The 15,772-nt window shown below is 42.5% G+C and overlaps 1 protein-coding gene across 3 annotated transcripts in view; it reads left to right on the plus strand.

Moving 5' to 3' along the window:
• The window catches only part of NEMP1 (nuclear envelope integral membrane protein 1), a 41,258-nt gene that overhangs the window by 3,196 nt on the left and 22,290 nt on the right, over positions 1-15,772 (plus strand). For all 3 annotated transcript variants that reach the window (XM_068267478.1, XM_068267477.1, XM_068267479.1), the window contains exons 2-6: positions 700-821; positions 5,162-5,378; positions 8,081-8,153; positions 10,429-10,522; positions 13,380-13,494. In XM_068267478.1, the coding sequence (XP_068123579.1) occupies positions 700-821; positions 5,162-5,378; positions 8,081-8,153; positions 10,429-10,522; positions 13,380-13,494 (621 nt within the window). The remainder of the gene's footprint in view (positions 1-699; positions 822-5,161; positions 5,379-8,080; positions 8,154-10,428; positions 10,523-13,379; positions 13,495-15,772) is intronic.

The raw sequence follows: 15,772 nt of genomic DNA on the forward strand, positions 1-15,772 counted from the left end.
CAGGATAGGGAACAATGCCATTTGGCTTTTGCCATTGGAACTGTATCATTAACTGACCTGAGACAGCTGTATACTAGATTCTCAGCCATCAAACAGCTGTCTCAACACTGTTCTAGATGGTATACAAGGTTTAAGGGTACTGGCATAAAGGACAGCTGAAGGGAGAGGGCCATTTCACACCAGCTGCGTTCCATTTTGTGTTTGAAAAATACAAATTTCCAAATGCAAGTACGGTAAAGCTACAATTGGAATCATGAGAAATTGGCATTTCCGATTTTCTAAGAACTCAATTGTGGCTCTGCTTAATTTTTCCTGTGTTTTGATTGAGGCCAACAGTGAAAATAGCAAAATGCTATTTTTTTGTGTGAAAGAGCCCAGAGGGATATGGAGGCTGCCAGATTTCTTTCTTTTTAACAATACTATGTGCCTGGATATCCTGCTGATCATCTGCCTCTAATACCTTTACCCATAGACCCTGAACAGGCATGCAGATCAGATGTTTCTGACTAGATTAGCTCCATGCTTGTTTCAGGTGGTGTGTAATTCAGACACTACTGCTGCATAAAAGATCAGCACAACTGTCAGGCAACTAGTATTGTTTGGAGTGTCCTTTTTTATTCTTGCTGCTATACTCGGTTATTTGATCTAACCTGAATATGCACCACCTGAGTGGATTCAATTTGTCTTTTTACTCCTAAGGACATAAAGTACACGTTATCTCACTTGTGGAAGGCAAGTCCGACATCTATCGTGAATCACAGTATTTCTGCTATACAAAAGTTCATGAACCAAAGTGGCATGATATTTGGAATAAAGTGCAGGTGAGAGCTGATGTATTCTATCACCAAATGAGTTGTCAGTTTGAGATCTATCTATCTATCTATCTATCTATCTATCTATCTATCTATCTATCTATCTATCTATCTATCTATCTATCTATCTATCTATCTATCTATCTATCTATCTATCTATCTATCTATCTATCTATCTATCTATCTATCTATCTATCTATCTATCTATCTATCTATCTATCTATCTATATATATATATATATATATATATATATATATATATATATATTCGTCAAATTAAAAAACGCTAATAAAAATGAAGTAGCTACTGGCATGCATATGTTTCTACCTGCTGTCAGTAGTTTCACTTCCTGGGTTTGTTTAGTACGAGCACAAGTAATCCAGTGCAAGAGACTTAGGCGCAGCTGGCGCCACCATAGACTGTAATAGGAATTACAGCTATAGCGGCGTACAGAGTGTAACTTCAGCGCCGTCAGAAGACGGAGCTGAAGTTACATTTAAAACACTGTAATTCGTCCGCCAGCAAAAGCTGGAAACCGAATTACATCATTCCCACACTATCCACGTGGACCTGGAGGGGGAATAGTAATTAACGCCGCTGGGACTTGTGCAGCAGCAGGATCAGCCACATACCGGCTGTATCCTGTGCCCAAGTCTCCCGGCAGCCAGTTATCTCGCATGCGTTTGGTAGGCTATGCACCCTTACTGAAGGCTCAGCTAATCACTAGGTACAAGCATGGTTTTGGGGTGGCTTGTGTATATTCATTAAAGTGGACCTAGTGCTTTGCACAATTACAAACATTACATTTGAATATGAAATCCTTAGCTTTTTTTTTTACAGTATAAACGTTCATTTTACTTATTGCAAGCTGAAAGTACTTTTGTTGTAAAATAAAATCTTATACTGCAAAATTGCAATTGTTTGTCTCCATTCAGTTTGCCCTGTCTTAGGTGACAGGTGGTTGATAACACGTTGAATGGAAAAACATTAACGTTCCCCATTTGCCTTTGTCGCTCACCAATGCAGTGTTGCATTTAGTGTCTTGTGCTGCATTATCAGTACTGCCGTCCCCTTCCTCGCAAATGCCGCTAAATTCAATGGTCCTCCCAACCTGTAACGCTATGACAATTTCTAGCTAGGGGTGTCACAAAACACACTGGTCAAAGAAACCGGGTCAGAATCGGATCTTCTTGAGTTTTGCTTGGTGTTCTGCTGGTCTGAAACCAGATATTTATTTGTTGGACAGCTGAGAAATTGATGCTTGAAAGCAGGAATATTAGTGAAGCCATGTGTACATGCTAATGCCAGGCGCATGTCATGTGTACATGCTAACCCGGCTTCATCTACATGTTGTTCATGTAATTTATCTTAGCAGTTTAAAGGTTACTTTTGAATATAATTCTTACTTTAACCACTTAAAGAGAACCCGAGGTGGGTTTGAAGAATATTATCTGCATACAGAGGCTGGATCTGCCTATACAGCCCAGCCTCTGTTGCTATCCCAAACCCCCCTAAGGTCCCCCTGCACTCTGCAATCCCTCATAAATCACAGCCATGCTGCTGACAAACAGCTTGTCAGAGCTAGCTGTGTTTATCTTTATAGTGTTAGTCTGCTGCTCTCCCCGCCTCCTGCAGAACTCCAGTCCCCGCCTGCATCCCTTCCCTCCCTGCTGATTGGAGGGAAGGGACGGGGGCAGGGACCGGAGCTATGCAGGAGGCGGGGGAGCAGCTGAGACTGACACTACAGATGTAAACACAGCCTCACAGCACGGCTGTGATTTATGAGGGATTGCAGAGTGCAGGGGGACCTTAGTGGGGTTTGGGATAGCAACAGAGGCTGGGCTGTATAGGCAGATCCAGCCTCTATATGCAGATAATATTCTTTAAACACACCTCGGGTTCTCTTTAAGGACCGCGCTGTTAAACCCCCTCTCCCCCCACCCCCCTAGTGACCAGGCCATTTTTAACCAATTAGGCCACTGCAGCTTTAAGGCCTCGCTGCAGGGCCATACAACTAAGCACACAAGCGATGGCTGCTGTGAGACTGATGACAGAGCCGAGCACTGTCATTCATTCATGCAGGGATGCGCATGCAATCTCTGCCCGCAGCTATTCACGACAATCGTCGTGGAGTGGTCCTGGGGCTGCCGCCGCATTCACGCCGCATGGCGTGGAGTGGTCGGCAAAAGGTTAAAGGGAACCTGAGGTGATGCCGGGAATACACCATGAGATTTTTTTGGCAGATAGATGGTTCGATAGATAATTTCCAACAGGTACGATTTTGATTTTAGATCGTTTTTCTGATTGATTTCTTATAGAAGTGAATGGAAATCGATCAGAAAAACGATGGTAAGATCAATGGGACAATCAATTTGACAGTAAAATCTGCTGAAAAATCTCATTGTTTATTCCCTGCATGAGAGGAAATGGAGGCTGCCATATTTATTTCCTTGTAAACAATGCCAATTGCCTGGCAGTCTTATTGAACTTCTGGCATAAGAAATGTCCGAGTCAAAACCCTGGAACAAGCATATGGCTAATCCAGTAAAACCTGATCTGCAGCATGCTTGTTCAGGGTCTATGGCTAAAAGTATTAGAGACACAGGATCAGGAGAACAGGTAATGTTTAAAGGAAATAAATATGGCAGCCTCCATATCCCTCTTAACTCAGGTTACCTTTTAAGGAAACATCCACGCTAAAAATAAAAAAAAAGACCCAGGTAAGTGGAGTTTTGCTTTGTTACTTTTAGCTTGGACCTTCACTTTAATATGACGACCTGCTGATGGATAATCTGTGGGACATGTTGTTAGCTTCACATTGCAATACAGCTGGACTTTGATTCACCATTCATTCAGCAAAATGCTTTAATGTAAAAGTATTTCAGATGTACTGGGAGGGGTATAAGTAAACATGTATAAAGTCTTGTTTAAGCAGTTGTAATACATATGGTATGTCTTAAAGGACCACTATCGCAAAAATCGTAAAATTTAAAGTACATGTAAACATACAAATAAGAAGTATATGTTTTTCCAGGAGTAAAATGAGACCTAAATTACCGACTGGATTTAGACAAGCTCATCTCCTTGTGGGGGATTTTCAGGGTTTTATTTTTAAGCACTTAGTGAATGGCAGTTGCTCCATCCAACTGCCAAAAAAAAGTGTACGGTGAGCAGGGACGAATCAGCTGATTTAGGCGCGCAGCTCTGAGAGCCAAGCGTCAAAACTGGGCGCCGTCATAGCAGCAATGTATGATGCGCACCCCGCGTAGCGGTAATTCGGGGCTCTGGCGGCTGCCAGACCCCCGAATTACATCTCCCTCCAAGTTGCCATAACTCGGAGGGGGGGGATAGTATATAACGCCGCCTCTGAGTTTAGCGGCAGCAGGGAGAGCCGTCATTCGGCTCTCCCCTCGCCGAACTGAACGGCGCCGATATGACCTGCACCCGAGCAGGGAGGCTGGCCAGCATCTTTATATAACTCTTTTTCAGGGAGTGTCTTTATAAAGAATGAAGACCATCAATGTTCTCCCCAGGCTCTTTTAGCCGGGTGCTCCACCCAGCTAGTTTTGGTGAGCACCCGGCTGTTATCAGCTCGCCTCTTTTTATGCTGTAAGCAAAATTGCGCACAGAAGCATCTGCCCTGCATTCTCTAATCTCTCCTCACCTGGCTACTTCTTCATGCCACCTGGCTGAAAAGAAATTCTGGTGAGAACACTGGCCATGCTGACAATCCCCCATGAAGAGATGGACTAGTTTCTGTCAGATTTCTTCTACTTACTGTAAGTTACAGCAACATAGGAGAAATGTAAATTTATGGCTCATTTAACTCTGCAAGAAATGTACTAATTTGTATATGTTTACATTTATTTTCAATTTTCACAATAGTGGTCCTTTAAAGATGACCAACTTTGTAAAAAAATAAATAAATCAAGAGCCTTCACTGTTTGTCATTCAAGGATTTACAGGTGCCAGGGTTAGTAACCAACCCACTTACCTGTAAATTCTTATGTCTGGAACTCCACACTTCCTTGGCTACCCCAAAGTGTTTCCCAAGCACTGTGGCCAACTCCACCTGCCTTGCTGCTGAGCTAGTGGGGGCTGCAGCTACACAGGTGGGGGTAACCACAGCGCTTCAGAAACACTTTGGGCGGAAACGGCCATATCTATTTTGCCATTTCGTCGATCCTTTCATTACTGAAACAGAGGTTTACAGTAAATGTCTTCTAAATTAAGAGTTTGGTACTCTTAAAGTAGCTGCTGCTTAGAAAGTCAGAATATTGACTGTTTGCCCGAATTGCCTTTCTGAGGAGACGTCAGCCTTACTATTCTCTCCATATCTCTGATACAGATTCGAGTGAACAGCACCAAAATGATCCGAGTGACACAAGGCGATAGTGAGGAGCTCCTGAAGGAAATGGACAGCTTCACCATATATAGCCTGTTCAATTTCATGAAAGAGAAGCTGAATGATACCTACATTCATGTGGATATTCACAGCAACAAATCCTGCATTAGAGTGTTTGTCATTGAAGAAGACACACGTTATAGTGTGCTACTTTCAAGAGGTAAACCTGTCTCAAAGCTGCTTGCAATGCTTCTGTAGATAGCGATGGGCTCACGGGTAGAAAACTAGCCGAATGCGTGATTCTAATGAGGCTTAATTGCCTCAGGTGTGTGCATGGGGAGATAGGGGGTTAATCACTCAGATGTCCGGCGCTTCTATGCATATCACATGCTCGCACGCGTCCAATGGGATGCGTTCTATGACTCAATACCGCGCACTTCCTCCTTCCGTCCGGAAGGAGGAAGTGCACTGTATTGAGTAGGGGAACGCATCCCATTGAACGCGTGCGAGCATGTGATACACATAGAAGGGCCGAGCATTTGGGTAATTAAACACCTGTCTCCCATGTACACACCTGAGGCAATTAAAGTGAACCAAGCACCTTTTTAGCACTCAGGACATTTCTATAGCACATGAAAAATGCATGCCAGCAATCTGTTTCATTATTAAAATAAACTTTTATTTTACCTTGTATTTTACAATCAAAGGAGTTTTAATAGGCAGTTTCAGCAGCCTGACCGTCCGCAGAAATCTCAGGAAGCTAATTGTTTTATTGAGCTAATTATCCAGAAGAAAACAATCTCTTTTCAACAACAAAAGGGGTGGGTAATTAGGACTGTTTCTTCAAAAACATTGTGTGTGTCAAACAGTCCTAATTACCCACCCCCTTCGTTGTGCAACTTCTTGCACGCGTCCTATTGGACGCAAGACTCACTACGCGCATTTTCCTCCTTCCAGTAGTGAGTCTTGCAACGCGTCCAATAGGATTCGTGCAAGATGTTTGGAACGCATAGAGGACCGCGGACTTATGGGTAAGTAACCTCCTCTCTCCCAGCCGCACACCTAAGGCAATCCAGCCTCATTTTAACCACTTTACCCCCGCGCGTACGTATTTCTCCGCCCCTTTTTCCATCCTTTAACAACCAGGGACGGAGAAACACGTACTTTCCGCGTTCCCGACGCTGCCCGCGCTCCCGCTCGTAAACACGCCGCCGCCCGCTCGCCCAGAGATCAATGAACGGGAAAATCCATTCCCGTTCGTTGATCTAAGCCCCGCAATGATCAGCTGCTCTCCTATGGGCAGCGCGATCATTGTGAGAAAATATTGTGAGAAAAAACTCACGTGTCCAGCCTCCTTATACTTCCTCCGAGGTCGCATTAAAACAAAAAGTTACTGTGGCCATCTTGTGGCCAAATAGTAAACTACACCCTACACATTTTTCACATACAAATGACTTTTACACATAAAATTAACTCATTACCTCCCACACTCCCCATTTTTTTTTTTTTTTGTAATTAAAAAAAATTAAAAAATTTACAATTAAAAAAAAATACATAAATAGTTACCTTAGGGACTGAACTTTTTAAATATTTATGTCAAGAGGGTATAACACTGTTACTTTATAAACTATGGGCTTGTAATTAGGGATGGACGCAAAAATGAAAAAAATGCACCTTTATTTCCAAATAAAATATTGGCGCCAAACATTGTGATAGGGACATAATTTAAATGGTTTTATAACCGGGACAAAAGGGCAAATACGTTTCATGGGTTTTAATTACAGTAGCATGCATTATTTAAAAACTATAATGGCCGAAAACTGAAAAATAATTAATTTTTTCCCCACATTTTTCCTATTTTCCCATTAAAACACATTTAGAAAAAAATAATTCTTGGCATAATGTCCCACCTAAAGAAAGCCTAATTGGTGGCGGAAAAAACAAGATATAGTTCATTTCATTGCGATAAGTAATGATAAAGTTATAGACGAATGAATGGAAGGAGCGCTGAAAGGTGAAAATTGCTCTGGTGCTCAGGGGGTAAAACCCCTCAGTGGTGAAGTGGTTAATCACGGATTCAAATAGCTCACTACTCATGAGCTCATCACTGGTTTAATAATACATTTTAGTGTTCTCCCCAGAATTTTTTTCCAGCCGGGTGGCATGAAATAGTAGCCAGGTAGCATGAAATAGTAGCCTTGCGGCAGGAAAAATTATCCGGGTGGGGCGTGATTAGAGAATGCAGGGCAGGTGCTTCTGTGCACAACTCTGCTTACAGTATAGGAGGAGGTGAGGCAAAGACTGCCGGGTACTCGCCAAAACTAGCCGGGTGGAGCACCCGGCCAAAAGAGCCTGGGGAGAACACTGCATGTTATGGCGGTGGTATTTTCAATAGTTTTCAATGACCTCTTTTCTCCTGTGATTAGACAGTTACTATGTTCCTTTTCCGCTGTGCAGGCATGTGGAATGTGATGCTCTGATTTATAACCTGAGAAAGGTGTTGCATTATGTCAGCTTGGCTACTTTTTATATGCATGTAAAGCCCATTTATTTCACACTTTTTAATACAATTTAGTCTTTTTAAATAGCAGGCATTTGCAAATATTCAGCTTTACCTGAGCAATCATTTACCCCTGTAATGCATCACTTCAGGTTACTGACTGAATATGCCAATCATAGCCAGGCACACGCCCAGTTTATTGCATGCCTATAGTGTGTTAATTTACGTACGCTATTTTACCCTCATGATATAGATGACATTTCCAAATATTCAGCTTTACATGAGTGAAGTATTGCTGCCATAATGCATCACCTCAGCTAAGTTAATAAATACACCAATCATTCCTTTTATGTTCCTTTTTTGTCTCTCTTACATACACCAGTAAGTTATGTTTGACTTTGTTTCTTGTGCTTTCTTTACAGGTTTTGAACCCAAGCTGTGTGCAGTTTGCATCATTGGTCTTCTGCTGTTTTTTTGTGCAGAGTCTCTCAGTAGGTAGGTTGTGCTCTCGTATGGAATAAGAATTTCTGTGAGACATGCCCCCTTGCATGATATTCTAGTGTACATATCAATATAAGTATCTCCCTCGCCCACACAGTTGTTATGTAGGCTAATGGTGGCTATAGACTCAACGGAAAGTTTCTCTCCTGACCAAATTTCCTTCTCAAGGTGGAAATCGGAGTAATATTAGATATAAAAATGTGTCTACAGACCTTTCACTGTTTTTCTTGGTGGAAGCCTGTTTTTATGAGACCCTGCAATGTCACAACATTTATTTCCATTCAGAGCTGCAAAATGTCAAAATCTTGCAAACCTTTTTTGGCAACTTATAGAGCTGATGGGGAAAGCTGGAACACTGGGCAGGATCTTCCCCAGAGCAGCTTTGCATGTAACATCCAGTTCTGTATAGTTCTTTGCAGTTTTGTATCATGTCTGATGATAAACTGTGGGGGCCCATTCACACTAGAAGCGCTTTTTTGAGCATTTTGCAATTGATTAGCGGTTTTTAAAATCTCTCCCATTCACTTTTATTAAAATCGCAGAAATATCGCCGCAATTTTCGCGTACGCAATCGCAGAAATTGTTCTGCGATTTTTACCGCGATTTTAATTAAAGTGAATGGGAGCGATTTTAAAAAACGCTAATTGCAAAACTTTCAAAAGCGCTTCTAGTGTGGGCACTTAGTTTAGGTATTGCCTAAAGCAACATTTTCTACTTGGCTTAATATACCGGTATGTCATAATTTTAGATTTTCATAATTAGCATAATTCTGTATCATAAGAAAATTTATTTGCACCTGAATAACATCACTACAGACTGTCTACTGGCAGTCTATATGCCAAAATATACCTCTCCAGGCTCCTTATTGCAACAAGATTCACAGACAGGAAACTGCCAGAAGTACCACGGTCCTCAGTTTCTTATCGGAGGGGTTTCACCACAATATCAGTCATACAGCGCCCCCTGATGGTTTGTTTGTGAAAATGAATAGATTCTCATGGAAAAGGGGGTATCAGCTACTGATTGGAATAAAGTTCAATTCTTGGTCGGAGTTTCTCTTTAACGTGTTTTAACTGAAATCTTTTTCACAATGCACTGCTATAGAGAAGAAAGGAAAAAAAAACTCGTACCAACTGATGTTTAAACCTGATTAAACCTCCCGATCGCCACCGGCAATATTTACCCCGCCGCGATTCCGTGAGAGCTGCAGCTTCACCATTCAACTTCATTCGTTGCTATGGCGACGATTGGACATGACGTCTGACTTCAACATCATTCGCAGTCCCGAACCTCCTCATAGCAAAGCCTGGAGCTGATTGGGAGGCTGCACAATTGCGGGATCCCTGGGGGGAGTACGTATTACGGCGGCAATCGGGGGGGGGGGGAGAGATTGGTGGAGAGCGGCTAAACTTGAGGGACATAGATAGCTAGCCAAGTGTTAGCTTAAGCTATAACAGCAAATTTTATTTTAAAAAAAAATCCTTCCGGGGCCATGTGATCCTCTGCCGTGGCTAGCCCGAGCGTATGTCGGGGTTACCGCCAGGAGGGTTAAAGAGGAAATGTCACCAAAATTTTAAAATTTAAAACGCCTACAAAAAAGAAGTGCATTTCTCCTAGAGTAAAAGTAAGAAGTAGAAATCTGACATTACCGGCAGATTTTAGACTAGCCCATCTTTTAATGTGAGGTTCTCAGTTTTCTTTATTTTAAAAAACACTTAGTGAATGGCAGTTGCTCCGTCCAACTGCCAAAATAGTGAGCAGGGAGGCTGGCCAGCATCCTTGTATTAATAATTTTCAGGCAATGGCTTTATAAAAAATGAAGGCCATGCTGAGAATTCCCCATGAAGAGATGGACTAGCCCAAAACCTGTCGGTAATGTCAGATTTCTACTACCTACTGTAAGTGACAGCAACATAGGAGAAAAGTAATTTATGGCTCATTTTACTCTGGGAGAAATGTGCTTCTTATTTGTATGTGTTTTAAATTTTAAGATTTTCCCAACAGTTCCTATTTAAGGTCCACAGAAAACAGGGAGGGTGGCCAGATTTGGCTAGCGGGCCTTGTGTACACTTGACTATCCTGCGGGAAAAGGGACTTTGGTGATTAGTGGAATTTGCACTTAACATGTAAATAACATTATGCACAGTATTCGATCTGATCTTTCTTTTTGTGATCAAATAATGGTATTTAGTGGGCTCTATTCAATCACATAACCCTAATCTTTTAGATAAATATTGTGGCCCTCACCTGGTATGTTGTTTCTTTACAGAAGCCAGATGTTCTACTATAGCACAGGAGTGAGTGTGGGTATGGTGGCCTCGATGCTCATACTTGTGTTCATGCTATCCAAGCTGCTCCCAAAGGTATGAGACCTATTTGTTTTTCTCTATATGTATGTAAGGAAGGTTGTTTGTGTTTTTGTTTTGGTGCAGGCTGAAAATGTTTCATTACTAAACAGAATTTTTTAGGTTCTACTAGAGTTCAGTAATGCATGTATGGTAATACATTATGTATAAAATCTTGTTGGTGCATGTAAGCAGCTAATTATTTGAGATCTAGAAAAATATTACCAGGAGAAACACTGATTGGTATGCAATACAATAAGGCATATAAAAGGGAAAAAGTGCATGAGGAGGAAACCAAACCAGTATAACAAATGTTAGCACATAAGGTGTTCCAGTCCAACCTAGAATGAATCATTATTAGATTACCAACATCTTGAACTGTACTATGTTAACATTCAAAAACATCTGGAGAGAAAAAAAACAGAAGGTTGATCCTGAGATAGTCAGGTAGTAGTGCAAGGCTGACACAGTAAAAGTGCTGTCCTCCACTTCAGTGTAGAACACAGATGGCATTATTAAACAGTCATCAGGCCCTTAACCTTCCTGGCGGTAAGCCCGAGCCGAGCTCGGGCCTTGCCGCGCAGGAAGATATCTCAGCCCCTGGTGGGGCAATTTGCTCCATTTAAAATGCTGTACGCGCAGCTAGCACTTTGCTAGCCGCGCGTACAGCTTGATCACCGCCGCTCTGCGGCGATCGCCCGTACACAGCGGCGCAAGAAGGGCCCCGCCAGAGCCCTGCGCTGCCCGGACCAATGAGTTCCGGGCAGCGTTATGGGCTGGTTCGGAGGTGTCTGACGTCGGCTGACGTCCATGACGTCATTCCGATCGTCGCCATGGCGACAGGAGAAGCCAAACAGGGGAGCGCGTTATATACGCGTTCCCGTTTGCTATTGATGCCGGCGACGATCACACTAGAGGGACACATGCGCCCTCTAGTGGTGTTTCATGTAGCTACCACTCTGGTAGCTTTACATGAAACGAAAAAAAATAATTAAAAAAAAAAAAAAGATTTTTGCCTATATGGCAAAAAAAATTAACCGCCAGGAGGGTTAAGACACTGGGAAGAAGGAGTGCAAGTAAAATATAGGGAGCCTTAACGTCTGGGAGATTTCCGTTGTTGAGAGCGATCTGTACCCAAACCTTCCAGCCAGTTCATAGCTTCTTTAGGAGTAGAGAAAAAAAGGATCTTATTCTCATGTACCACACGTAGCTTAGTTGGGAACATCATGCTATACTTTACTTGCTTGTCACAAAGCATTTTCTTGACATCAAAGTAAGCCAGCCTTTGTTTCTGTATTTCAACAGAAAAATCTTGGTATATATGAATCTGGGAGTCATTAAACTGCAAGGGCTCCTTTAACTCGCGCACAGCCTTCAGAATGTCATTTTTGTCTCTATAATTGAGCATTTTAGCCATCAGAGGACGTGGAGGGAGTCCTGGTTTAAGGGGTCCTCCCGGGATTCTGTGTGCGTGCTCAACGGAAAAAGTGCGTGAAGGCTTAAAATCAGGCAGTACAGATAGAATCCATTGCTCTAAAAAGTCTTCAGGGCATAGACCCTCTGCTTTCTCAGGGAATCCCAACAAATCTTAAATTGCTTCTTCTAGACCTGTTCTCAAGGTCAGTTAGCTTAGCAGTGTGTGCATTAGCCAGTTTATTATAAGTTATTTCAGAACGCATAGGCCTTACTTCATCCTCTAGATCACTAATCCTCTTTTCTGCCTCCCCTGCCCTCTCCCTCATTTTTTGTAAGTCTGCTTTGACAAATGATAGTTCAGTTTAAACTGTGTCAAATTTGCCTGTGATGAATGTTTTAAGCTCCGATATAGCCTCTAATAGTTGTAATCTGGAGGGCTCTTCCTCCCCCCCCCCCCCCCCCCTCCTGCATTCACATGGGCAGCATTCGCTGTCTGAGCTGCTTCCAGATCCCTTTTGTGGGGGAGAGATGTACTCACTACGTGAAGCTTTTGAAGTAACTTGTACAGGGGAAGCAGTCCCATCTTCTTCTAAAGGCAGTGTGTCATCCATAGTGTCCGGCGACAAGCTCTTCTCGCTGGAGGAGGGGGGGGCTGCCATCTTTAGCAGCCCCATGTGCATACTGAGCCAGACACTCTGACACTGCTGAAGACTTTTTCTCCGTCGGATTCGGCATGGTAAGGGTGCAGCTTCGGTCCACTGACTCTGAGGAGATTGATGGGGAAAGAAATTGCAGGGTCAGGATATTTACAGAGGAATGTCTGTTCGGAGAAGCGCAGGAGCCTCACAGCAACATGGCCAGGCCACGCCCCCAAGCAGCTAATTATTAAATCTTTCAGAACCCTTGCCTCTGTCTGATATGACCCAATTTTGATATTTGCAACTTTTGTCATTGATATTTGTTCAGGTTCAATAATGGCAGCCTATGTACAGGCTGTCAGGAATGTGTGACTGCAGTGTAGAAGGGTCGTTCCCGCCCCATCACTGTAGTACCATGTGACCCAACAGACAGAGCTGCTGACAGCAATTTGTGGCAGACGGCTTTACTCACCTTTCTATAGATTCCTCACAAAAAGGAGTAGAAAGCTGTGCCATTACCTTGTTGCTGCCTGTGCTTACAGGTATAGGAATATGTGGAGTGACTGTAGCCCAGGGCCTCTGCCAGGTGTACTGTATACTACATAACTGGCTTAGAGTACTTGACAGAGACAGGCTTATGTGACTCAGCTGCAAGACAATGTAGAGGCCTTCTCCCCATTACCAAGAACAAGGAGGCTTCATGCACTGGTTTCAGTTGGTCTGCTACTTGTCATTGTTTTTGTAGATATAAGTGCTGCCTATGGCACAAAAAAAATGTGGATACTTTTTTATACATTTATTTATTTTTTTGTTTCTTTCAGAAAAGTCCCTTCTACATGTTACTGGTTGGTGGTTGGTCATTCTCACTCTACATCATTCAGCTTGTGATTAAAAACTTCCAGGGAATCTGCAAGGAATATTGGCAGTACCTCTTAGGTATGTAAACCTTGTCATGTGTTATTGTTCACTAGGATTAGAACATACCGTATATACCCGCATATAAGCCGACCCCCTCTCCCCCCAACTTATACCCCAGAAAGCAGGAGAAATATACTCGCATATAATCCCCCCCAAGTATAAATAGCCGGATGTGACCCCAATACTAGGCAGCCCCATTCCCCACAGCCAGGTGTGCCCAGCATAGTTAGGCAGACCCCCTTCCGACATTGTGATCAGAGTGATCTGTTACGCAAAGAGAAGCAGGTCCAACAAACTAGTCACAGTAACACATTTGTTACTGCAGACTGATATAAAACAGCAATGGTGCCTGCCTCTTAGTGACAGGAGCTTTGGGCTCTGTGCAATTATATGGGCTCTGTTTATTAAAAAGGTGCTTCTGGCTTTGTGCAATTATATACTGGAAAACGAAGTTTACTCGGCAAGCCTTCTATAGTCATCGGTCGCGGTGTGCGCCGGACCGTTCTGCTATAAGGGGGTAGTACTGAGAGAGTTAGCCAGTGTCTGCTTGCATTTTATGTGGAATTTTATGTAATGATATACAGGTTATTTTGATGATGATTTTTATATTTTATGAAATAAACATTTATTGCTTTATGGAAGTGATGATCAGGCGCATGAGTAATTTTTCGTTTTTTCCTGTGATATTATTTCGGTGGGGGTGTGAGTAACCGCATTTTACTCGTTGCAGCCAATTTCTATATTTTGTGTAGAGTGGGCGCAAAGCCACTGACCATTTGAATATTAGACTTATGTCTCTGCTTTATTTCTTAGCTGTACTAAACATACAAATCATTTTTTCGCTTCAGTGTCTCTTTAAAGAGGAACTCCATTGAAAATAATGTAATAAAGTGTTTATTTTTACAATAATTCTGTATAAAGGATTTAGTCAGTGTTTGCTCATTGCAGAATCTTTTCTCTCCCTGATTTACATTCAGACATTTATCACATGGTGACATTTTTACTGCTGTCAGGTGATGTCACTGGAAAGAGATGCTGCTTGCTTTTTTGGCAGTTGGAAACAGATGTTGTTTCCCACAATTCAACAAGGCTCCCACAGTGTGATGTCAGCACCATGGTCCTGACATCACACTGTGGGAGGGGTTTCATCACAAAATCAGTCATACAGAGCTCCCTGATGATCCAATTGAGAAAAGGAATAGATTTCTAATGGGAAAGGGGGTATCAGCTACTGATTAGGATGAAGTTCAATCCTTGGTTATGGTTTCTCTTTAAGGAACATACATTTCTTGTTACCTATAATCATATTGTCTTAATTTAAACTTAAACATATAAAATTATGTGATTGCTTCACCTGAGCACACTTCTTAATTAAAAGGAATGCTTTATACATGGCTACTTCTAATATTTTTCTCACAAATTCTGCCCGGGTATGGCAACTTAAGAACACAACTGTATTTGCTTTAGTGACACAGTAGTATTTGCAAAGCACAAAAGGGCTCATTCACACTATGTGCTGCGCTGTCAGTTTTGACGCAACGCACATTGTGTACGATCCATATGGCAACATGAAAGTCCATAGACTTCCATGTTACCATTCACTATACAGGTGTGCGTTCCCATGCGTTACGTTGTAAGGCATCTGGGAACATCTTATCGCACGACGCATACGTTTCCCAGATGGGCACAGCTGACGACGTATACCCTTTAGCGCACCACAACGTGCATTCCCTGTGATCAGAATTGGAATCAATTTTATTTCGCCAAGTAAGTTTGCACCTACAAGGAATTTGTCTTGGCAGTTGCTTAACAAACACAAACAATACAAGGACAGACAGTGTGTATATTACAAGTCAAGGACATTATGCAAGTATAGTGGCAGTAAGCAATGTGAGAATTGTTCATTTACAGTTCTGTGCTGACTACTTTCAAGTCCTAGCCGCTCTAGTGGGGTTCTGCAATAAGCATGGCTACCGCTTGAGGAAAAAAGCTGTTCCTGTGTCTAGAGGTTTTGGTAGCGATTGATCGGAATCTTACTCCTGAAGGCAAGAGCTGGAAGATGGAGTGAGCAGGGTGAGAGGGGTCAGAGGCAATTCTGGTTGCTCTCTTTCTGCACCTGCTAGCGTAAAGATCCTGCAGGGAAGGTAAGCTACAGCCAATTATCCTTTCCGCTGTTCAATTGATGATGCGCTGCAGCCTCCCCTTTTCTGATGTTGAGCAGGAGCCGAACCATACAGTCATAGATGATGATATGGTGGATTCGATGATTGCAGTGTAGAACTGCACCATTAAATTT

This window comes from Hyperolius riggenbachi, chromosome 2 (assembly GCF_040937935.1).
Source record: "Hyperolius riggenbachi isolate aHypRig1 chromosome 2, aHypRig1.pri, whole genome shotgun sequence".
Taxonomy (NCBI): Eukaryota; Metazoa; Chordata; class Amphibia; order Anura; family Hyperoliidae; genus Hyperolius; species Hyperolius riggenbachi.